The 23,149-nt window shown below is 46.1% G+C and overlaps 1 protein-coding gene across 2 annotated transcripts in view; it reads left to right on the plus strand.

Annotated features, from left to right (window-relative positions):
• Positions 1 to 20,101, plus strand: part of LOC112266917 (multiple epidermal growth factor-like domains protein 6) — a 101,280-nt gene extending 81,179 nt beyond the window's left edge. Inside the window, exons 24-38 of one of the 2 annotated variants that reach the window (XM_042297256.1) lie at positions 3,185 to 3,313; positions 4,646 to 4,774; positions 5,173 to 5,301; positions 5,544 to 5,705; positions 6,069 to 6,197; positions 6,511 to 6,639; positions 7,219 to 7,350; positions 12,489 to 12,617; positions 13,013 to 13,141; positions 14,118 to 14,246; positions 14,830 to 14,958; positions 15,265 to 15,393; positions 16,007 to 16,135; positions 18,168 to 18,296; positions 18,795 to 20,101. In XM_042297256.1, the coding sequence (XP_042153190.1) occupies positions 3,185 to 3,313; positions 4,646 to 4,774; positions 5,173 to 5,301; positions 5,544 to 5,705; positions 6,069 to 6,197; positions 6,511 to 6,639; positions 7,219 to 7,350; positions 12,489 to 12,617; positions 13,013 to 13,141; positions 14,118 to 14,246; positions 14,830 to 14,958; positions 15,265 to 15,393; positions 16,007 to 16,135; positions 18,168 to 18,296; positions 18,795 to 18,874 (1,922 nt within the window). In that variant the 3' untranslated portion in view covers positions 18,875 to 20,101. The remainder of the gene's footprint in view (positions 1 to 3,184; positions 3,314 to 4,645; positions 4,775 to 5,172; positions 5,302 to 5,543; positions 5,706 to 6,068; positions 6,198 to 6,510; positions 6,640 to 7,218; positions 7,351 to 12,488; positions 12,618 to 13,012; positions 13,142 to 14,117; positions 14,247 to 14,829; positions 14,959 to 15,264; positions 15,394 to 16,006; positions 16,136 to 18,167; positions 18,297 to 18,794) is intronic. The other variant, XM_042297257.1, reaches the window with a different exon arrangement.
• Positions 20,102 to 23,149: the final 3,048 nt, after the last annotated feature.

The raw sequence follows: 23,149 nt of genomic DNA on the forward strand, positions 1-23,149 counted from the left end.
GCCTAACTTTTGAATGTAGCATGCTCAGATACCAAATGATGTCTCAGATTTAATTATTTGCAAACAGGGACAGTTTGCAAACAAAACACATTGATTTGGCAATGGAGAAATATGATAAGATGAACACATAGGCCTATCTCTCTGTCCATTCTTAGCATGTAATTTCGGGTAATTTGTGTGATATAAAAAAAAAAATCTGGTCAAAATTGAATTGCATGGAATGTTTATAAAAGGCAATTTTAAGATTATAGATTCATGTAATGTTTATACTATGAAGGCGATATTTTAGCCATCTTCTCTGCTATCCACTGTATGTTTAAATTATTATTTTGTGTTCCGGGTCAGAAAAGGTTCAATGTATTTTGCTGAAGGGAGGGCCATCCATTTTCATTTCAGAGAGGTTTGATTGTATTCATGTAACCCTTATGATGCATAAACTTCACTCCCTAACGAGAACAGCCAAAGACAGAAAACTCTATGAGGTGTTGCTAAAACAGCTGTCCTCAAAACAGTTTGTTATGGACTTGGGGCTCATGAGCTTTAAGGACGCTCGTTGTAGCTGAATAGTCACAGTTTTTGTTCTAATGCAGCCAAAACTCAACAGCGCGCAACACTAGGTAGGACAGCCTATGCTTTGATTGAAACTAAATACAAGAAAGGCTAATAGTTTTAAAACACCATCGGCTCTAATTCACTTAGAAACAGTCCTTCAAGAAGTTCTAAATTCATATTCCCATGGAACTGATTGAGATCAAATGATTGGCATGCAGATGATTGGCAACAAGCTGCAACAAACACTCAAACTGGATAGTTTTTTCTCCATCTCTACATTTCAAGACTCAATCATAGACACTCTTACTGACACTTGTGGCTGCTTCGCGGGATGCATTGTTGTATCTACCTTTTTGCCCTTTGTCCTTTGCCTAACAACATTTGTACCATGTTTATGCTGATACTGTACCATGTTGTGTTGCTACCATGTTGTTGTCATGTTGTGTTACTGCCATTTTGTGTTGTTTTCTTAGGTCTCTCTTTATGTAGTGTTGTGGTGTCTCTCTTGTCATGATGTGTGTTTTGTCCTACATGTTATTTTTCATCCCAGCCCCCATCCCCATCGGAGGCCTTTTGCCTCTTGGTAAACCATCATTGTAAGTAAGAATTTGTTCTTTATTGGTTTGCCTAGTTAAATAAATGTTAAATATAAAAATATCATAAAATATACAGTTTGGAGTTTGGACATTTCACTGGTAAATATTGAATAAGGTGCATATGTTGGTACAAACTTTGTTTGAGAAATAATAACATAATTGAAAAATAAATGTGCGCCCCAGCACCTTAAAAAATAGCCCTGCGCCACAGATACACATCACCACAGACACACAGCACCACAGACAAACAGCATCACAGACAAACAGCACCACAGACACACAGCACCACAGACACACAGTACCACAGACACACAGCACCACAGACACGCCGCGCCACAGACACACAGCACCACGGACACACAGTACCACAGACACACGGCACCACAGACACACAGTCCCACAGACAAACCGCACCACCGACACACAGCACCACAGACACACAGCACCACAGACACACAGCACCACAGACACACATCACCACAGACAAACAGCACCACAGACACACAGATGGATCCATGGCATTATCTTCCCTGCTCAGGCTGTAATGAGACAGTATAACTTTATAGTAGAACCACCACATAGGCAGATTATAGTGGCAGCGTGGGAAAAAGTAGCCTGATCCCCCAGATGTATTTGTACTGTCTTGGCTACTCCTATGCTTTGCTCATGTTTGGCATGACAATGGCCATAGGAGTTGTCAAGACAGCACAAACAGATCTGGGACCAGGCTAAGAGAAAAGGCACGGTCAGGCCAAAAGTACCAATGTATGTACAGCATATGAGATGGGTTATTTGGCATAGGGTCAATTGGAACAAGAGATATGTTCAGACTGAGCAGCAGTCAGTGCCCAAACCAGTGCCAGCCTTCCCCACACACCACTAGGGCTAAAAGGAGGTGTGTCCTACTGCATCTGTTAATCAATCAGGAACACAGCCAAGCGAGCGCAGCTTTTCCCCAAACAAAGACATAAATGATGCTGTGCCTGTGTTGTAGTAACTGCTCTTAACATACCAACTGATAGTAAGTGTTGTCATTAGAGCTGTTGCTCTGTGATCTTGCACTTTTCGGTGACAAATTGAGCAATCAACGAGAATCACTGAGTAAACACGGGCATTCCTGCCTGTTTCACAGTTTAGTCGAGCGTTTGGGCAATGTTTACAGCACAGTGGGAAAGCCCCCTCTTCATCCCTCCACATTTATACAAGGTTTTTCCATAACATCACTGGAGGACCTGTTCTGGGCCACAGACAATATGTTTACTAAACTCCATGGTTGTCTACTGACTCCACAGACAGTTTCAACTATTAGCTCTTCAACTATCAGCTCCCCCTGCTCTCTCTCTCTATGAATGGAAAACAGACCTGGGCCACTGGTATTACTGAACACCAGTGGTAGCAGGAGTGTATGTGTGCAAGTGTCTATATGCATTATATACTGAATGTGTCTATGCACTATCTACTGTGTGTGTGTGTGTGTGTGTGCGCGCCCCGCATGCAGTAACCTGGCTTTGTTTTGGGCTGGGATCCTAGACCCTGACGACGGGCCTGTGGACCCAGCAGGTGTTCTAATTACCAGTCCTTGGTGTGTGTGTGTGCCCCTCTCTCCCACCCCCTCAGGGGGAGGCCCGGCCCCCGTGTCTCTGCAGGCTTTGATGTGGCACGGATACTCCTCACATGTGGGACGTGAGCTCACTTAACGAATGCAGACGCTCCACAAATGAACTGCTAGAGCAGGGTACTGCAATTTCATATGGTATTTTTGGTAGGTGGTAAGACAGAGATGAGAGAGAACAGACAGAGAGGGAGAGAGAAAGAGAGAGGGAAAGAGACCGAGAGAGACACAGAAAGAGCGAGCGAGAGGGAGAAAGAGAGAGACACAGGAAGAGACCGAGAGAGACAGAACAAGAGAGAGGGGGAGACAGAGAGACACACAAAGAGACAGCGACACAGAGAGAGAGAGGAAAAAGTTGGCATCCTTACCTCTGTGTGTGAAGCTGCCAGTCCCTAACCAGAGGATGTTTTATCTTGGCTTGCAGTGTGCCCGGATGGGTTTTACGGTCTTGAATGTGGCCAGATGTGCGAGTGCAGGAACGGTGCCCGCTGCCACCACATCACAGGAGCCTGCCTCTGCACCCCTGGCTGGTCGGGACCACACTGCATTCTGGGTAGGGTAGCCACATCATTAAAACGGGGTGTGAGGGAGCCTCTCTACCGGCCCATCACGGCATCCTCTCACCCTAAATACCATCTCCCATGTGTTTGAAAACAATTATCTTTTTAACGATACCCTGCCAATTCCTTTTTTAGGGATGCGTAAGGGGTGGGAGGGGTGTAGGGGGGCTGGTAGGATGTCCCTCCAGCGTACATTGTTAATTGCGTCAGATTCTGGATAAATACATCCACGTTTTAGGACCATCAGTTTTACCCTCGGTACTGTCATGCAAAGTCTCTATTCATTGCTCTCTAAAGTCTTCATGCAGTTTTAATGGATCTAGTGAAATACCCTCTTAAAGATCAGACCATGTCATTCTCAATTCTTATTCGAGAGGGCCTGGTCTCCCCAAAGCATGTTTTGTGGTCCTGATTACCCGAAGCCAAGAGTCAGCCCAAACCCACTTGCGTGGCTTACTGACAAGTTGCTGTGGTTAGTTTGTTTCCCCCATCTCTCTCTCGTTACTCAAATGTAATTTCATTTCAGACATTAGTGACTAGTTCAGATAGGTCAAATGAATGTGCTCTATACAGCCGCGCAAACGTATGGATTTGGCCATATTCCAAGCAAGAAATACAAGACAAGGACGTTGAAGCCATATCTCTCCATCGATCAGATATGTTTCTGCTTCAGTCAACCACTCCATCGTGTCCCATGTCAGTCTTGAATGACAAAAAGGAATTGGTTAAACCACATACAGACGTAGGATCTTAATTTGAGCCAGTTTGCTACAGCAGAAAAATAAAGCTGCAGCAAGAGTAAATGTGAATTATTATGTGGATTGTAATTAATGGACATTTTTTGTAAGGGGTGATACATTTGTCTTAAGGGAATGTCAAGTCTGAAATTTCAAAAGTGGAAATTACAAACTTCAGAAGACATTTTAAACCTTAAATACACAAAGTTTTCAATTTGATCATCCTGTTGCAGGATTACATTCCTGCGACGCAGGACATTTAAAACTTGTAGTGTGTTTGAGGTTTAAATGGCTTCTGAACTTTGTATTTCCCACTTTTGAAATTTCAGACTTGACATTCCCTTAAGACAAATGTATCACCCCTTACAAAAAATGTCTATTAATTATAATCCACATAATAATTCAAATTTCCTGTTGCTACTGGATTATTTTCCTGCTGTAGCAGACTGGCTCAAATTAAGACCCTACGTCTGTATATCTGTGTCCAGGCTTCCAGTAGAGCAGACCACTTCATATTAGTGCTATTGTATTAAATGCTGACTTATATTTAAGTATATGACTGTGTATCCTGTCCTGTGTGGGAGGCAGCCTGCCCTGAGGGTGGTTTCGGGAAGAACTGCAGCCGGAGCTGTGAGTGTCAGAACGGGGCCACCTGTGACCACATCAGCGGCCGCTGCAGCTGTGGAGCCGGATGGACCGGAGTCAGATGCCAAGAGGGTGAGTGGCTCATCGGTCAACCCAGTATAGAGCCCAGTCTGACCTTAAACTAACCTTAACCTAACCTTAAACTAACCCAGCACATCAGGAGCTCTGCATGGAACTGAAATCTCTCTTCTACCAGAATATCTTTCAGCAAAACATTCCCTAAAACAGCAAGTGATAGGTGATTAATATTCATTTATTCCAATTACGATGAAATATCACAGCAGTTGGTGAGTGTATGAATAGAATAATTGTACGTGTTTGGTCTGTGTAAGTTGTTTTCGAACATAAACTCAGGGCAGCCTAACTGAATCCTCATCCTCATTTCTATCTGTCTGAATTGTATTGAACAATGACATCCTCTGATTCAATTTATTTTGTGTGTGTGTTTGTGTGTGTACTACTGTGTTCAGCCTGTCCTGCTGGGAGGTATGGAGAGGACTGTTCCCAGCTGTGTCTGTGCCAGCATGGAGGCTTCTGTGACAGCGTGACTGGCCAGTGTTCCTGCCCCAGAGGGTGGACCGGAGCAGCCTGCGAGCTGGGTGAGTCCCCCCCCCCTGTCCCTGGAGGTCAAATCAACCAGAGGATTTAGGGCGTTCATAGCTGTACTCACCTTGGTCCAAATCTAACTTGGGATCAAATTCTTGTGCAAATCTCCCATTGGCATCAATGCATGATTTACTAGAAAGCCCGAGTCAGTAACATGGATTCCTGGTTAGGATTCAGCTCATTGTGTGGTGGATATATTGTGTGATCTGAGGCCTCTGTTCTCTGCCTCTCCTAGACTGTGGGGAGGGGTCCTATGGAGAGGGGTGCACACAAACCTGCAGCTGTCAGAACGGAGGGGCGTGTGACAGAGTGACTAGGGGGTGTAGCTGTCCCCCTGGCTGGACTGGAGAGCACTGTCAGACAAGTGACCTGACATCACTGCTTCCAAATGCAAGAGGTGCATACCAATAGTTTAGACTGGCTTCCTCCCTCATCTCTTTGGATAGGTGAAAGCAGTCTGTCAAAAGCCAACGTAGAGATATGCATTCTGCTACCCTGTTCAGTGTTGATGAAGGACAGGAGTTGAGGAAAGAAAGCCACTCATGACTATTGAGATAAACCCAATCACCTGTTTCTGTCTTTAAAGGAGAGAGCAGTTGGGTCATGTTCTGAAGGGAGAAAACGTTTTGAAACATAATTAAATGGGGAAGTCCTACCTGTACTTTTCAAATAAGAACACAAATGTTAGTTTTCAGACCGTTTCTAAACCATATTGCTACGTTGTGCCCTACTGAACACCACCCACGTGTCTGTGCTGCAGCCTGCCCAGACGGTCTCCATGGAGAAGGGTGTGAGCAGAGGTGTCAGTGCGGCCACGGGACAAGCTGCCACCGTGTGACAGGCAGGTGTGAATGTCACCCAGGATGGAGAGGGTCCCAGTGCGACAAACGTGAGTGTCGGAGCCGGAAAGAGACCCTTTGGAAACAACGCATTATCAAATCATACATACTTAAGTTATAATATGAGAGGTCAATTACCGTAGAAAACAATTGACATTCGTTTTTCAAATCCATCCATGTTTTAATTGAATGCATACCTGGGACTGAGATAGATACATTCAGTTTGAGGTTAAATCATGAATTGTCATTATAAGGAGTGTTCATCTTTATTTAAACAAGGCAGTTATACACACAACAACAATTGTCACTGTTTAAAGTGAATATACATTAGTTAGTAATGAATGTGTGTCTGATGTGCCCCAGCCTGCCTGCCTGGGGTCTACGGTGCTTCCTGTGCCCAGCGGTGTCAGTGTCAGTCTGGGGTGTCTTGCCACCACGTTACTGGGACATGTGGCTGCCCTGCTGGTCTCACTGGGAACGGCTGTGAGGAGAGTAAGAGCACATCACTACCATCTCACCACCTCTCTTTAAACACACACACACCCCCCACACCCTCCTCTCTCCTCTCCCCCTCTCCTCTCCCCCCACTCCCTCCTTTCTCTCACACACTCAGCAGACATCTGATAAACGTTACACTCGGGTTGCCAAGTAAAACAGGAGACATTGTTTTTGTCTCCTGGGTGGATAAGGGCTTTTGGAAAGCAGACTTGCATAATGACAGCGCTGTAATTGCCTCTTTAGTCTGGAGTCGTTTCTTATCTGTCCTACACGCTGCCTCAGTAAGTGCTGTGGTTTCAGGGAGAGAAAAAAACATGTTTGTTTCAAAGATTTATCTTCCCTTGTGTGACTATGTGAGTGTCTGTGAACTACTGCATTGTCTGAGTGTGAATGTGTATTTGAATGTGAGTGAGTGCTTACATTATATTATGTCCGCATAGAGATTGGGTTTCGAAATGAATGTACAAGCATACACCATGTTGCAATGTAAACCAGATCATATTGAGTGTTTTAGTGTGTGCCTCTATGTCCATCTCCTCCTGTCCTTATTGTACATGCTTGTGTCTCCTGCAGCGTGTCCATCAGGTGTGTTCGGGCTGAACTGTAGCCTGATGTGCCAGTGTTCTGGGGACCATGAGCAGTGTCACCATGTCACTGGAAGGTGTACCTGTCTGCCTGGTTACTACGGAAACCACTGTGAACTCAGTAAGTAGTGACTAGTGTTGGGTAGTCCACTTCTGTGAAATGACTGTGTGGCTTCAACAATGGAATTGCAGTGCACTATACGAAGAACGAGTTTGAATAAGTTCTCTCTCTCTCTCTCTCTCTCTCTCTCTCTCTCTCTCTCTCTTTATCTCTCTCTCTTTATCTCTCTCTCTCCATTTCTCCGTGCAGAACAGGCTAAACATGGCCCCGGGGTAATTTTGGTTGTGGTAACCGTAACCTCTGATTTCTGATTATTTGGTATTCTGGTCCATTAATATTAGTATTTTCAAAACGTCTAAATAAAAATATCAAAAATTTCATACAAATGTACATTTTCATTAGTTTATCATACTCACTATATTGAAACACACTTAATTTAAAAGCCCATTTCGTAAGGAATGTTACAAACTGGAGTTTACTTAGTTTGAAGAGATGGTGATTGGGTCTAAAATCGGTATTCAAAAGTCAGTGTCTTTGTCTTTAACTGCCATTTCCTGAAAGCCAGACAACACATTTTTCTTCGGTTCAGAAGCATCTTCATTCACCACATTTTTGGGGTTATTCTTAGACACAATCTCCAAATGTATACAATGCCTTCGGAAAGTATTTACACCCCTTGACTTTTTCCACATTTTGTTGTGTTACAAGGTGGGATTAAAGCTAACAAAACTACCTAGCTAACTAGCTGGCTAGCTCACTTGCTCGCAAGACTAGCCAAGTTAGCTGCATTGTTGTTTGCATGCAATTGGCTGTGGTCTTGAGGCATTGTTCAGGGCTTAAATGCCCCACAAGGGTTTAGATGCCCCACCATCTCTTAGCTCAAGGTAAGAGACATTTAGCTTATTAACATTTAAACTGTATAAACCGTATAAACTGGTAATGAATTCCGAACACAAATGAAAGCATGATGTTAGCATGAAATGTACCATCCCATAGTGTTTCATTCAATAAAAACTTGACTCTTCCCACATTTTGTGGAAAAGGTAGGATTAAAATGGATTTAATTTGTCATTTTTTGTCAATGATCTACACAAAATACTCTAAGTGGAAGAAAAATTCCTACATTTAAAAACAAATTATGAAAAATAAAACACTAATATATCTTCATTACATAAGTATTCAACATAAGGATTCAATACACCTTTGGCAGTAATTACAGCTGTGAGTCTTTCTGGGTAGGTCTTTAAGCACTTTGCACACCTAGATTGTACAATATTTGCACATTATAATTTTTTTAATTCTTCAAGCTCTGTCAATTTGGCCATTTCCAAGTCTTGCAATAGATTTTCAAGCCGATTTATGTCAAAACTGTAACTAGGCCACTCAAGAACATTCAATGTCGTCTTAGTAAGCAACTCCAGTGTATGGCCTTGTGATTGAGGTTATTGTCCTGCTGAAAGGTGAATTTGTCTCCCAATGTCTGTTAGAAAGCAGATTGAACCAAGTTTTCCTCCAGGAATTTGCCTGTTTTTGCCTCATTGCCTGCATCCGTAATGGGTCAGCGGTCAAACGACCTCCACTCATCACTATCAAACGCTCCCTGAAACACTTCAGCGGGCAGGCCTTTCTAATCGACCTGGCCGGGGTATCCTGGAAGGATATTGATCTCAACCCGTCAGTAGAGGATGCCTGTTTTTTTTTTAAATGCCTTCCTCACCATCTTAAATAAGCATGCCCCATTCAAGAAATTTAGAACCAGGAACAGATATAGCCCTTGGTTCTCTCCAGACCTGACTGCCCTTAACCAATACAAAAACATCCTATGGCGTTCTGCATAAGCATCGAACAGCCCCCATGATATGCAACTTTTCAGGGAAGCTAGAAACCAATATACACAGGCAGTTAGAAAAGCCAAGGCTAGCTTTTTCAAGCAGAAATTTGCTTCCTGCAACACAAACTCAAAAATGTTCTGGGACACTGTAAAGTCCATGGAGAATAAGAACACCTCCTCCCAGCTGCCCACTGCACTGAGGATAGGAAACACTGTCACCACCGATAAATCCACTATAATTGAGAATTTCAATAAGCATTCTTCGATGGCTAGCCATGCTTTCCACCTGGCTACCCGTACCCCGGTCAACAGCACTGCACCCCCCACAGCAACTTGCCCTCCCCATTTCTCCTTCTCCCAAATCCAGTCAGCTGATGTTATGAAAGAGCTGCAAAATCTGGACCCCTACAAATCAGCCGGGTTAGACAATCTGGACCCTTTCTTTCTAAAATGATCTGCCGAAATTGTTGCAACCCCTATTACTAGCCTGTTTAACCTCTCTTTCGTGTCGTCTGAGATTCCCAAAGATTGGAAAGCAGCTGCGGTCATCCCCCTCTTCAAAGGGGGGGGACACTCTTGACTCAAACTGCTACAGACCTATATCTATCCTACCCTGCCTTTCTAAGGTCTTCGAAAGCCAAGTCAACAAACAGATAACCGACCATTTCGATTCCCACCATACCTTCTCTGCTATGCAATCTGGTTTCAGAGCTGGTCATGGGTGCACCTCAGCCATGCTCAAGGTTCTAAATGATATCTTAACCGCCATCGATAAGAAACAATACTGTGCAGCCGTATTCATTGATCTGGCCAAGGCTTTCGACTCTGTCAATCACCATATCCTCATCGGCAGACTCGATAGCCTTGGTTTCTCAAATGATTGCCTCGCCTGTTTCACCAACTACTTCTCTGATAGAGTTCAGTGTGTCAAACCGGAGGGCCTGTTGTCCGGTCCTCTGGCAGTCTCTATGGGGGTGCTTCAGGGTTCAATTCTTGGACCGACTCTCTTCTCTGTATACATCAATGATGTCGCTCTTGCTGCTGGTGAGTCTCTGATCCACCTCTACGCAGACGACACCATTCTGTATACTTCTGTCCCTTCTTTGGACACTGTGTTAGCAACCCTCCAGACGAGATTCAATGCCATACAACTCTCCTTCCGTGGCCTCCAATTGCTCTTAAATACAAGTAAAACTAAATGCATGCTCTTCAACCGATCGCTGCCTGCACCTGCCCGCCCGTCCAACATCACTATTCTGGACGGTTCTGACTTAGAATATGTAGACAACTACAAATACCTAGGTGTCTGGTTAGACTGTAAACTCTCCTTCCAGACTCACATCAAACATCTCCAATCCAAAGTTAAATTTAGAATTGGCTTCCTATTTCGCAACAAAGCATCCTTCACTCATGCTGCCAAACATACCCTTGTAAAACTGACCATCCTACCGATCCCCAACTTCGGCGATGTCATTTACAAAATTGCCTCCAATACCCTACTCAATAAATTGGTGCAGTCTATCACAGTGCCATCCGTTTTGTCACCAAAGCCAATATACTACCCACCACTGCAACCTGTACGCTCTCGTTGGCTGACCCTTGCTTCATACTCGTCGCCAAACCCACTGGCTCCAGGTCATCTACAAGACCCTGCTAGGTAAAGTCCCCCTTATCTCAGCTTGCTGATCACCATAGCAGCACCCACCTGTAGCATGCGCTCCAGCAGGTATATATCTCTCTGGTCACCCCCAAAACCAATTCTTACTTTAGCTGCCTTTCCTTCCAGTTCTCTGCTGCCAATGACTGGAACCAACTACAAAAATCTCTGAAACTGGAAACACGTATCTCCCTCACTAGCTTTAAGCACCAGCTGTCAGAGCAGCTCACAGATTACTGCACCTGTACATAGCCCATCTATAATTTAGCCCAAACAACTACCTCTCCCCATACTGTATTTATTTATTTTGCTCCTTTGCACCCCATTATTTCTATCTCTACTTTGCACATTCTTCCACTGCAAATCTACCATTCCAGTGTTTTACTTGCTATATTGTATTTACTTCGCCACCATGGCCTTTTTTGCCTTTACCTCCCTTATCTCACTTCATTTGCTCACATTGTATATAGACGTATTTTTCTACTGTATTATTGACTGTATGTTTTTTTTTTTATTCCATGTGTGTTGTTGTATGTGTCAAACTGCTTTGCTTTATCTTGGCCAGGTCGCAATTTTAAATGAGAACCTGTTCTCAACTTGCCTTTAAATAAAGGTGAAATAAATAAATAAATAAATAAAATGACAAGCATACCCGTAACATGATGCAGCCACCACCATGCTTCTACACCTGCATTGCTTGCTAGGCTGGGTTTCTGTACAGCACTTTGAGATATCAGCTGATGTACGAAGGGCTATATAAATAAATTTGGTTTGATTTTGATTTGATGCTTGAAAATATGAAGAGTGGTACCCAGTGATGTATTGTGTTTATATGCCCTATGAATCATGCTTTATATTCAGGACATAAAGTTTTTTTGAATTTTATTGCCTTATTGCAAACACAATGCATGTTGTTGGAATATTGTTATTCTGTACAGGCTTCCGCTTTTCACTCTGTCAATTAGGTTAGTATTGTGGAGTAACTACAATGTTGTTGATCCATCCTCAGTTTTCTCCTATCACCGCTATTAAACTCTGTAACTGTTTTAAAGCCACCATTGGCCTCATGGTGAAATCCTTCCTCTCCAGCAACTGAGTTAGGAAGGAAACCTGTTTCTTTGTTGTGGCTGGGTGTATTTATATACTATCCAAAGTGTAATTAATAACTTCACCATACTCAAAGCGTTAAGCACATATTTAGCACTTATTTAGGCTTGACATAAAAAGAATGTCTCTCTCAATTTAATCAATTTTAAATTCAAGCTGAAATACAACAAAATGTGGAAAAAGTCAAGGGGTGTGAATACTTTCTGAAGGCACTGTCATGTTGTCAAATTTTTATTCTAGATGACACAAAAAATATGGTGGTGGGAATGGGCTTCCATAGTTTTATGTGGCTCAGTGCAGCCGGCAGCTACTGTGACAATTTCAGAATGTAACAGGCTGTAAAAACTCAATAAAACAAGTCTCAAATATAAGGAAAATGTCTATACATTTCAGCTCTTTCAAAAACATTGCTCTGCTATTTCCATATATAGTGTAGTGTGTTGAGCTCAACAAGAAAACTATTTACACTGCCCTGCTCAGAGGAGGGCAACTTTGGAGCTAATGACGTACGAGACCTCCGAGAACCTCTTGAGAACCTCTCCAAAATGTCCCTTTGCTATCCTCAATGTGAAATGTCTTTCTTTCTCTCTCTCCTTACCCCAGAGTGTCGTGAGGGATCATATGGGCCAAACTGCAAGGCCAGATGTAAGTGCAGCAATGGCGGCCGCTGTGACACCAAGACAGGGACCTGTGAGTGCCCACCTGGCTTCCTAGGAGCTGACTGCAGCATTGGTAAGTCTGCAGCCCACCTGGCTTCCTAGGAGCTGACTGCAGCATTGGTAAGTCTGCAGCACACCTGGCTTCCTAGGAGCTGACTGCAGCATTGGTAAGTCTGCAGCACACCTGTAATGGGTGAAAATGAACCGTCTTTGACAAGTCATCTTCTGACTATGAATCAGAATCTTCTATATAGAATAAAGATATACACAGTGTTCGGCTAGGAATCGGTCCGAAGACTGTTGGGATTAGATAGGATTAGACAGATGAACGCGAGGGCTCCGTCACGCCGCTTCCACTTGCTGAGTCATTCCTAATCAGTGATTACTTTAAGGAAGGAGGAGGAAGAAAAGAAGCTGCACTTTTAAATCATTTGAATGGTGCCTTCATGTCTTTCTTCGTACTGTCAGGTTGTCCGGCGGGGCGCTCTGGGCAGGACTGTGCCCATCTGTGTTCCTGTGGGGAGGGAGGGCAGTGCCACCCTGTGACTGGGAGGTGTATCTGTGCCCCAGGTAATATCGGGCAGTCCTGCCAGCAAGGTAATAATGCCTTTTACCTCACAACTAACCTTGTGTCTCTGGGCCATTGAGTATGTGAAGAGCAGTTTTTGGCTCCCGGTCCGGCACTGTTTGTCATGCACCAGGAAATGTTTGTAGCAGGCTATGAACTCATCAAGAACACAGAGTCTGATTGGCAACTGGGAATCCACCACAGGAGGTTGGTGGCACCTTCACTGGGGAGGACGGGCTGGTGGTAATGGCTGGAGCGGAATGAGTGGAATGGTATCAAAAACATCAAACACCAGGAAACCAAGCCATTCCATTGACTCTGTTCCAGCCATTATTATGAGCCTTCCTCCCCTCAGCATCCTACTGTGGAATCCACCCAACCAACCAACGAACCAAATTAGCTTTCAATGTTTATTTAGTTAACAAATCCTCCATATGAATGATCAGAGGCTCGTATTCTTCTGGAGAACAGAAGCAGGGTTATTGAGTTTCCCTAACCTCGCCTTTTATCAGTAGTTCCACTGGGGTGCAAACGGGAGTTTCCATCCATTCCAGATGATGGTGTTCGTAAGCGCTCTGCTCTCCTAGTGCGCACCATACGTCTGTGGACGTGCCACTGCTTATGTTCCTGTGTTGAATGTTTACAGAGACCTATAAGTAGCTCGTTTTCCATGTTCCGTGTTGATGGCGTTGGCGAGGAAACAAATAAATAAACAGAGGAATCAAAGTGATTCGCTTATTGTTTTCCCAATCTAAATTACCCAGAGAAACATGATTATTCTTTTATATCGCTGCCAAATGAGACCACTTTGCCATCTCCCTAATTAACTGCTGCTTAAATAAACTTGTGTGTGTGTGTGTCGGTGTGTAGTGTGTGTGTTTAACTGTGTGGTGTGCTCACTGCTGGCTGGGTAGCTAAAGAACAGAACTACACGTAATGCTGGCCTTGGTAGTGCTGTGATGATGATGATGATGATTACTATCGAACGCCTTGCTGTTCCTCCAGCATGTCCTAGGGGGCGCTATGGCCTGCAGTGCAGGAACACGTGTGTGTGTCGGAACGGAGCGCTGTGTGAGGCCAGGGACGGGACTTGCAGGTGTGGGCTGGGCTGGACGGGACCACGCTGTGAGACAGGTAACCTCAGTATGACATCAACACAACATCAGGATAACGTTAGTATAACGTCAGGCAGGGCAAAGGGTCAGCTGAGTTTGATTGTGTTTCAGTACTACTTTAGTTTACCTGTCTGTTCTTGAAGTTGCTTAGTTTTTTTTACTCTGTTTGTTACAGCATTGAAACAATGTTAGATGACCCAACAGCCATGACAAAACAATGAAGACTTGTGTTATTTTGAATAGTAGCTACCAGCAGTCACTGTGAGCACAGTAACTTCCCATATCCCTGGCTTACAGTGTGTCTCTATGTTTATATCAGGTAATTCCACTGTTATGTGTGCAGTATCAGTTACAGGTCACAGGATGCTGCTGAGGGGAGGACGGCTCATAATAATGTCTGGAATGGAGTGAATGGAATGGCATCAAACACATGGAAATCACAAACCATTCCATTGATTCCGTTCCAGCCATTACTCTGAGCCCATCCTCCCCAATTAAGGTGCCACCAGCCGCCTGTGGTAAAAGTACAGACAGATGGAATGTTGGTTGTGCGTGTTGTGTTGTTGTTACTGTATGTCTCTACCATATGTCTGTGTTTCCAGTGTGTGTTCAGGGGAAGTACGGACCAGACTGTGCACTGGACTGTCCCTGCCAGAACAACGGGACATGTGACCGCTTCACTGGCTGTTGCAGCTGCACGGCCGGACACTACGGACACGCCTGTGAACACAGTATGTTGTTGTTTTTTAAATTATGGTTAGGGAAAGGAGTTTTTCCTCACCATGTGACCTGTCCAGGAAAAACTCCTGGCCCTATATTTCTAATGAAGGAGGAGGTGGGTTGTGTTCATGTGGGCACACAATGTTTAACATTTCCAACAAAAAAGGAAAATTAGCGTCTCTTATTGTTAGTCCCTTCTTGTTTCAATCTGTTTTCTAACATTTGTTGCCAAATGAACATGATTGTGATGATTGGTTGCGCTCTTGTATGAGAAACTAACAACAAATCGTTTTCCTGTGTTGTCACCCTGTCCCCAGGGTGTCCCTCTGGATTCTTCGGAGAGAACTGTGCCCGTCCGTGTGACTGCCGGGCGGGACAGACATGTGATCATGTGACGGGCCGGTGTGTGTGTCCGCCTGGCTACCGTGGCTCCCTGTGTCAGAGACGTGAGTACTGGATGACAGAGGGGAAGATCACACAATCTGATTCACACTCTGGTCCCATATAGAGACAGGAGGGTCAGCACTTCAGTTCTCTTTAATAACAGGAAAGCCATACGTGTGGGTATTACAAACATACTGTACATATGCATTTGTGATGGCATTTTTTGTAGTGGGTGTGTGTGCGTGCATGTCTATGAAAACGATAGAGAGAGAGCACATACAGTATGAATACGAGAATGTGTTGGCACTTCTCTGTGAGCAGGCAGATAGGCAGGCAGACGTGGTTATTGGATGAGATACAGGTGTTTCCAGGCAGCCACAGCGGAGACAGACTGTTTAATGCATTCCTGTTGCATCTCTGTGGCCTCCTCCCTCCTGCCTGCTCTGGGCTCCTCAGCTCAGTGTGAGGACCTACATGCCCACTTCAGCCCCAGCAGGAGAGCACTGAGCACTGCAGAGCAGCTGCAAGACAGCCAGATAGTTTACCCTCTATAATGAAGTAATAAAGACAGACCTGTGTGTGCGTGAATGTGTGTGGGGGTGGGGGGGGTGAGACACATAGTACACACACGTGTGTGTGTGTGTGTGGGTGTCTCACTGTGTATGTTTGTCCCAGGGTGCGAGGCTGGCAGGTTTGGGGAGGGCTGTAAGCAGTCATGTGACTGTGTTGGGGGGGCCCCCTGTCATCCAGCCATGGGACAGTGTCTCTGCCCCCCAGGGAAGACTGGACAGAGATGTGAAAAAGGTACGACCTCCTCTACACTGCAACAGCGCTCTATCTCTTGCAGTACTGGATCTTAGGTATGCCTTTAAAACTGAGAGCCTTCACCGGCTGCTACATATTGATTTGTACTGTTTTGTGCATGTTAAATGTACAACCAGATGGAAAAAACTCTAGACCACCTTTACTCCACACACAGAGACTCATACAAAGCTCTCCCTCACCCTCAATTTGGCAAATCTGATCATAATTCTATCCTCCAGATTCCTGCTTACAAGCAAAAATGAAGGCAGGAAGGACCAGTGACTCGGTCTATAAAAAAGTGGTCAGGTGAAGCAGATGCTAAACTTCAGGATTTGTCCAGATTACAGTCCAGATTACAAGCAACATCCGCACTGAGCTAAAGGGTAGAGCTGCTGCTTTTAAGGAGTGGGACTCTAACCCGGAAGCTTCTAAGAAATCCCGCTATGCCCTCCGACGAACCATCAAACAGGCAAGCGTCAACACAGGACTAAGATCAAATCGTACTACACCGGCTCCGACGCTCGTCGGATGTGGCAGGGCCTGCAAACTATCTCTATTCCACTCCACACTGCCCTTTCACACCTGGATAAAAGGAACACCTATGTGAGAATGCTATTCATTGACAACAGCTCAGCGTTCAACACCATAGTGCCCTCAAAGCTCATCACTAAGCTAAAGGACCTGGGACTAAATACCTCACTCTGCATCTGGATCCTGAACTTCCTGACGGGCCGCTCCCAGGTGGTAAGGATAGGTAACAACACATCCTCCATGCTGATCTTCAACACGGGGGCCCCTCAGGAGTGCGTGCTTAGTCCCCTCATGTACTCCCTGTTTCTCAAGACTGCATGGCCAGGCACGACTCCAACACCATCATTAAGTTTGCCGATGACATAACGGTAGTAGGCCTGATCACCGACAACGATGAGACAACCTATAGGGAGGAAGTCAGAGACATCAACCTCACCCTCAATGTGAGCAAGACAAAGGAGCTGATCTTGGAGTACAGGAAAAGGAGGGCCGAACAGGCCACCAATAACATGTACAGGGCTGAAGTGGAGCGGGTTGAGAGTTTCAAGTTCCTTGGTTTCTACATCACCAACAAACTAACATGATCCAAGCACACCAAGACAGACGTGAAGAAGGCACGACAAAACCTATTCCCCCTCTGGAGACTGAAAAGATTTGGCATGGGTCCTCAGATCCTCAAAAAGGTCTACAGCTGCACCATCGAGAGCATCCTGACTGGTTGCATCACCGCCTGGTATGGAAACTGCAAGGCCTCCGACCGCAAGGCACTACAGAGGGTAGTGCGTACGGCCCAGTACATCACTGGGGACAAGCTTCCTACCATCCAGGACCTCTGTACCAGGTGGTATCAGAGGAAGGCCCTAAAAATGGTCAAGACTCCAGCCACCCAAGTTATAGACTGTTCTCTGTGCTACCGCACAGCAAGCGGTACCGGGGCTCCAAGTCTAGGTCTAAGAGGCTTCTAAACAGCTTCTACCCCTAAGCCACAAGATATCTAATCAAATGGCTACTCAGACTACTTGCATTGACCCCCCTTCTACCCTGCTGCTACTCTCTGTTATTATCTGTGCATAGTCACTTTAATAACATGTACATATTACCTCAATTACCTCGACTAACCGATGCCCCTGCACATTGACTCTATACTGATACCCCATGTATATAGCCTCGCTATTGTTATTTTACTGCTCTTTCATTATTTCTTACTTTTTTATGTATTTTCCTAAACTGCATTGTTTGTTAAGGGCTTATAAGTAAGCATTTCACTGTAATACCTGTTGTATTCGGCACATGTGACAAATACAATTTGATTGGATTTGATTATATGCCTATACCTAATAGAAAAATGACTAGTCATTTACTGTATTTAAATCTGCCATTTTATTTTTTATGTGCTGTCTCCCTCCATCTTTTCCTCGTTGTGTCGGCCTTTCTTCTGCCACTCTTTCCACTCTTTTCTGTCATTCTTTCTCTCTCTCCGTCTCGCCTGTCTGTCCGTCAGACTGTGGAAGAGATCGTTTTGGTCCGGACTGCTCCCTGCAGTGCCAGTGTTCCCATCAGGCCCAGTGTGACGCTCGTAATGGCCGCTGCCTGTGTCCTGTTATCTGGCTGGGCCCCACATGTACAGAAGGTACTGTATACACGCACAAACACACATGCATGCAAACACATGCGTACACACACATATCCACACACACACGCAAACACAAATGCAAACACACACAGACTCATACAGACACACACCTCAAACACACATCGCCCTGATGAGTGAATGATACCTACCGCCCATCACAGCAGACACCAAGGACCAGAGTTGTAAAGCTGAACCAGGTTTTCATGAAATAGTGCGTTGGCAAGTGTGTTAGCCTCAGGCCTTCAGCTCTGTGTGTCTCCCTGTCTCCCTCAATAGCCGCTCCGGCCTCTGACAGTTATTTTAATCCACACCCAGAGGGGTGTCTGGCTTGAAGCTGTCTCGGTTTCCCCCACAAGCCCAGTTTTACGGGAGACCGTCCAGATCGACCAGAAAACACCCTAGCTCACCAGCAACTCCCCGAACGCCAAAGAACATTTGCTTTTGATTTCTAGAAGGTGCCAAATGTATTTTTGTCTGCCTCTTCTCTCTTTTCAGGACTACTAGAAACTGCAGAGGTCCCAGCGTTGGGCTTCTCTCCCTCCCTGAAGAAGCCATCTGGTCTTTCCCACTCGTAGCGCACTGGAGGCCCCACATCCCAAACTAGATGTCCCAAATACCCCCGCAAGACATCTCAAACACTGAACACTCAGCAAGGTTCCCCAAATATGCAATCAGGGATCCTAGGGAGTCAAGGGAAGGCTGTGTACAGTTGGACAGATGGATAGATGGACAGAGTTATACAGCCAGAAGGTGATTCAGGTCTGGACCAGACACACAAGGCAATGTATTCTTATGTCTACACCTGTATTCTGCACATTTGGTTGAGAAATGTGCTGTGGCTTTTTGTGAGCCTGTAGAAAGGTGCAGAATGCCGGTTTAGTTAGAGAGAGAGAGCAGGCTACACAAGCACCTGGAACATTGATGTGCTGCTGGTGGTGGACATTGGAAATGTCACCTGAGCTCTATTGTGCTCCCTGCCTGATTGTCTCAGGACTGGACCCTTGCCCCAAGTCAACTGTTCTAGCCTGTCATTAACCACAGGTCAAACACTTCCTGTACATTCACAACGTCTCTGTCCTCACCCCAATGCGGCTTTGGGCAGCCAAGTACAGGGGTGGGCACTACGGTGCTGGAGGGGCACATTGTGTGCAGACCATCACTATCACACATGATTAATAAAGACCACGGTTAGGTGATTAGTGGAATCGGGTGTGTTAGAGCTGGGCTGGAACAAAAGCCTGCAGCCTCCTATTGCTTACCCGTGGCCTAGCCTCAGAGTCATTGGTCAGACTGACATGGGAGCAACAGCCATCACTCCCAAAGTGTCCACTGGTACTTTCTCTCCTTTTGACGGCACTCTGTCATACTATCATATCATATACAGTGAGACTATTTTGTGTTGTATTTTACTGGTTTCTTTTGACAGTGTGTGCCTGATTGCTTGTCATAAAGTGTTAATATATTTAGAAATTGCTTTTAGCTGTTCGTTCGATTTGATAGGATCACTTACTGCACTGTCAGATCAGGTAAGTCACATATCAATTCATTACTGCTGTTACTGTCTGTTACTGTAAGTGTGTCAGTTCAATGCCACTATGACCTATAGACGTCTTAGCCAAGTAATCAGTATATTTTCATGTAGAAGGGTTTTTAGAATATTGCAAAGCATTTGAACTGTACATCAGGATACTGCCATTCATACAACTCATAACATGTACTGTACTATGTGCCTGATGGCAGGCTTTATGTAAATGGTGCTATTTTGATACATCTTGAATTTCTATCAAATTCTCTTTTTACTACATCTGGTACATCTGTCTGTTATTTCTGTCCCTAATATCGCATCACCACATTTAGGAGAGAGGCCATTTTATTTGGGAGCAGTGTAGCATGGTATTGGGTCCTCTGCCTGGGAGCTTAGAGAAAGGCATGTCAGTGAGGTGTGGGGGTGGTATGAATGGGGGAGAGTAGCGGGGGTCTGAGACGGCCTGTCACAGAGCAGTGATGGAGGATTGGAGACCAGGGAGCACAGGCTCTCCACAGATCAGCCAGGGAGGTCAAGAGGTCAGCAATGAGCCAGACCGTTACCTAGTACGAAACCTGTCAGAAAGTGTGTGGGGGGGGGGGCACCTGAGCATAGCAGAGGTGGAGAGGAGGAGGGGGTGGCCGAGACGTCCGTCTGTCCCCCAGGCATTTCTCAAGTGCAGTGGAGCGTCTCCAGCATCCACCGCCGGGCAGGTGTCTGGACCAGGCGTGGACCAGGCAGCCCACATCGGCCGCCTCCGTCCCCGGGTGAGTGATGTGCAAGCTGGGCCGCGAGCGCAAGACCGAGCCCCTGGCTGATGGATGGGGGGCTACTCGGCCTGGACCCGTGTTGTGACAAGCAACAGATGTTCTCCAATAATGTTTATCAGCCGGGCCTTCATCTTCAGATGACACACACCTGTTTCCAGTCAAACAGCCCCACAGAGGCCATCCATCCTCCCAGACCTGGGTGGCCACAGAGGGCTCTATTCCCAGCCCTTATCCACCTCCCCATCTTTAATACCCAACCCTTTCCATCACACAGCTCCCTCCTCATCTCTAATCCACCTCTCATCCCCCAGTCCCCCCTGAGCAACCCTCCATCCCCAGCCCTAATCCCGTATTTCATCCATCCTCCTCAACCCTAATCCTTATCCACCTCTTCCATCCCATCACTAAAGGGCTCCTTGCACATCATTGATCTACCTATCACCCCCGCCCCCACCTCTACAGGCCTCCATCCCCTCCCCATCTCTCACCCCTGCCCCCACCTCTACAGGCCTCCACCCCCTCCCACCTCTCACCCCCGCCCCCACCTCTACAGGCCTCCACCCCCTCCCCACCTCTCACCCCGCCCCCACCTCTATAGGCCTCCATCCCCTCCCCACCTCTCACCCCCGCCCCCACCTCTACAGGCCTCCACCCCCTCCCCACCTCTCACCCCCGCCCCCACCTCTATAGGCCTCCATCCCCTCCCCACCTCTCACCCCCGCCCCCACCTCTATAGGCCTCCATCCCCTCCCCACCTCTCACCCCCGCCCCCACCTCTATAGGCCTCCATCCCCTCCCCACCTCTCACCCCCGCCCCCACCTCTACAGGCCTCCACCCCTCCCCACCTCTCACCCCCGCCCCCACCTCTACAGGCCTCCACCCCCTCCCCACCTCTCACCCCCGCCCCCACCTCTACAGGCCTCCATCCCCTCCCCACCTCTCATCCCCCAACCCACCGTACTACTACCCCTTCACTTCAGACCTACTGTAATCTCTCTGGGCTAGACAGAGGCTGTGCTGAGCTGTGCCAGGCCTGAACACAAGACAGCACTGTGGTCATGGTGGGAGCAGGCAGAGTTTTCAGGGCCAAGTGAGGGTGATCAGAGCAGGAGGGGGTTGGGAGGAGGGTAGGCAGGAAACCGGCGATGAAATAGCCCGTTGCAAGGTAAGATCACATCTGGGTAATTTTTCGCTGTAATTAAGCGTACACTCCACTCTCTCGGCAAAGAGCGATTTCTATCACTTCGTTGTCTTACGTCGTGAAGATTAGTAGCCTACTTCTCTCTCTCCCTCTGTGTTCAGTCAGATCTCACGAGGGCAAGTCATTTGAACTGGAACGGACAAAGCAAGCGGCTCCGATAAAACCCCAGGGGGAAATCATTTCAACGCGTCGTCCTGCGCCATTTGTTTGGTTGTTGCGTAGGAAAATAAATGTGAAATGCCAAGCCTGCTAAAAGATGGGTATCTAGGAACTCTCCCACACTCTGACTGTTAACACCAAGCAAGGGATGCAAAGGCTTCATTTTGTTTATTCATCTGTTCTAGTCTGACAATGTGTGTAGTTTACTTGAATTATTATCACAATCAACCCACAATATCTACTCCAACAACTGAATGTTCTCACTGTTGAATCAAGACGAGCCTGTGATAATAATAAATCCTCATAAGTGTGAAAGTCTAGGGCACAATTCCGACTTAGAGATCGTGCCTTTCTTACACACTTCTCAGTAGTTGTCTTCTTCTTCGGTGGGGTTTATCGGCGGTTGGCATCCAATTGCCGCCACGTACAGTACTGGAGATTGGGCCAGAGACAGGGGGAAACTAAATGCTACCTGCCCTCTTAAAAAAAGATAACAAAATATTTGAGACTATATCTAATGAAGTTGTACACAATATACACTTTAAACTAATTTCCTGTATCCCCCTCTCCCTCATACTCTCCCACGATGATCCTCAACACTGGGGCCCCTCAGGGGTGCATGCTTAGTCCCCTCCTATGCTCCCTGTTCACCCACGACTGCATGGCCAAGCATGACTCCAACACCATCATTAAGTTTGCTGACGAAACAACAGTGGTAGGTGTGATCACCGACAACGATGAGACAGCCTATAGGGAGGAAGTCAGAGACAACAACCTCTCCCTCAATGTGAGCAAGACAAAGGAGCTGATCGTGGACTATAGGAAAAGGAGGGCGGTTCAGGCCCCCATTAACATCTACGGGGCTGAATTGGACCAGGTCGAGAGATTCAAGTTCCTTGGTTTCCACATCACCAACGAACTATCATGGTCCACACACACAAAGACAGTTGTGAAGAGGGCACAACAACACCTTTTCCCCCTCTGGAGACTGAAAAGATTTGGCATGGGTCCCTAGCTCCTCAAAAAGTTCTACAGCTGCACCATCGAGAGCATCCTGACCACCATCTGGTATGGCAACTGCTCGACATCCGAACATAAGTGCGTGTGGCCCAGTACATCACTGGGGCCAAACTTCCTGACACCAAGGACCTATATACTAGGTGGTGTCAGAGGAAGGCCCTAAAAATTGTCAAA

The sequence above is a fragment of the Oncorhynchus tshawytscha genome, linkage group LG14 (assembly GCF_018296145.1).
Source record: "Oncorhynchus tshawytscha isolate Ot180627B linkage group LG14, Otsh_v2.0, whole genome shotgun sequence".
Taxonomy (NCBI): domain Eukaryota; kingdom Metazoa; phylum Chordata; class Actinopteri; order Salmoniformes; family Salmonidae; genus Oncorhynchus; species Oncorhynchus tshawytscha.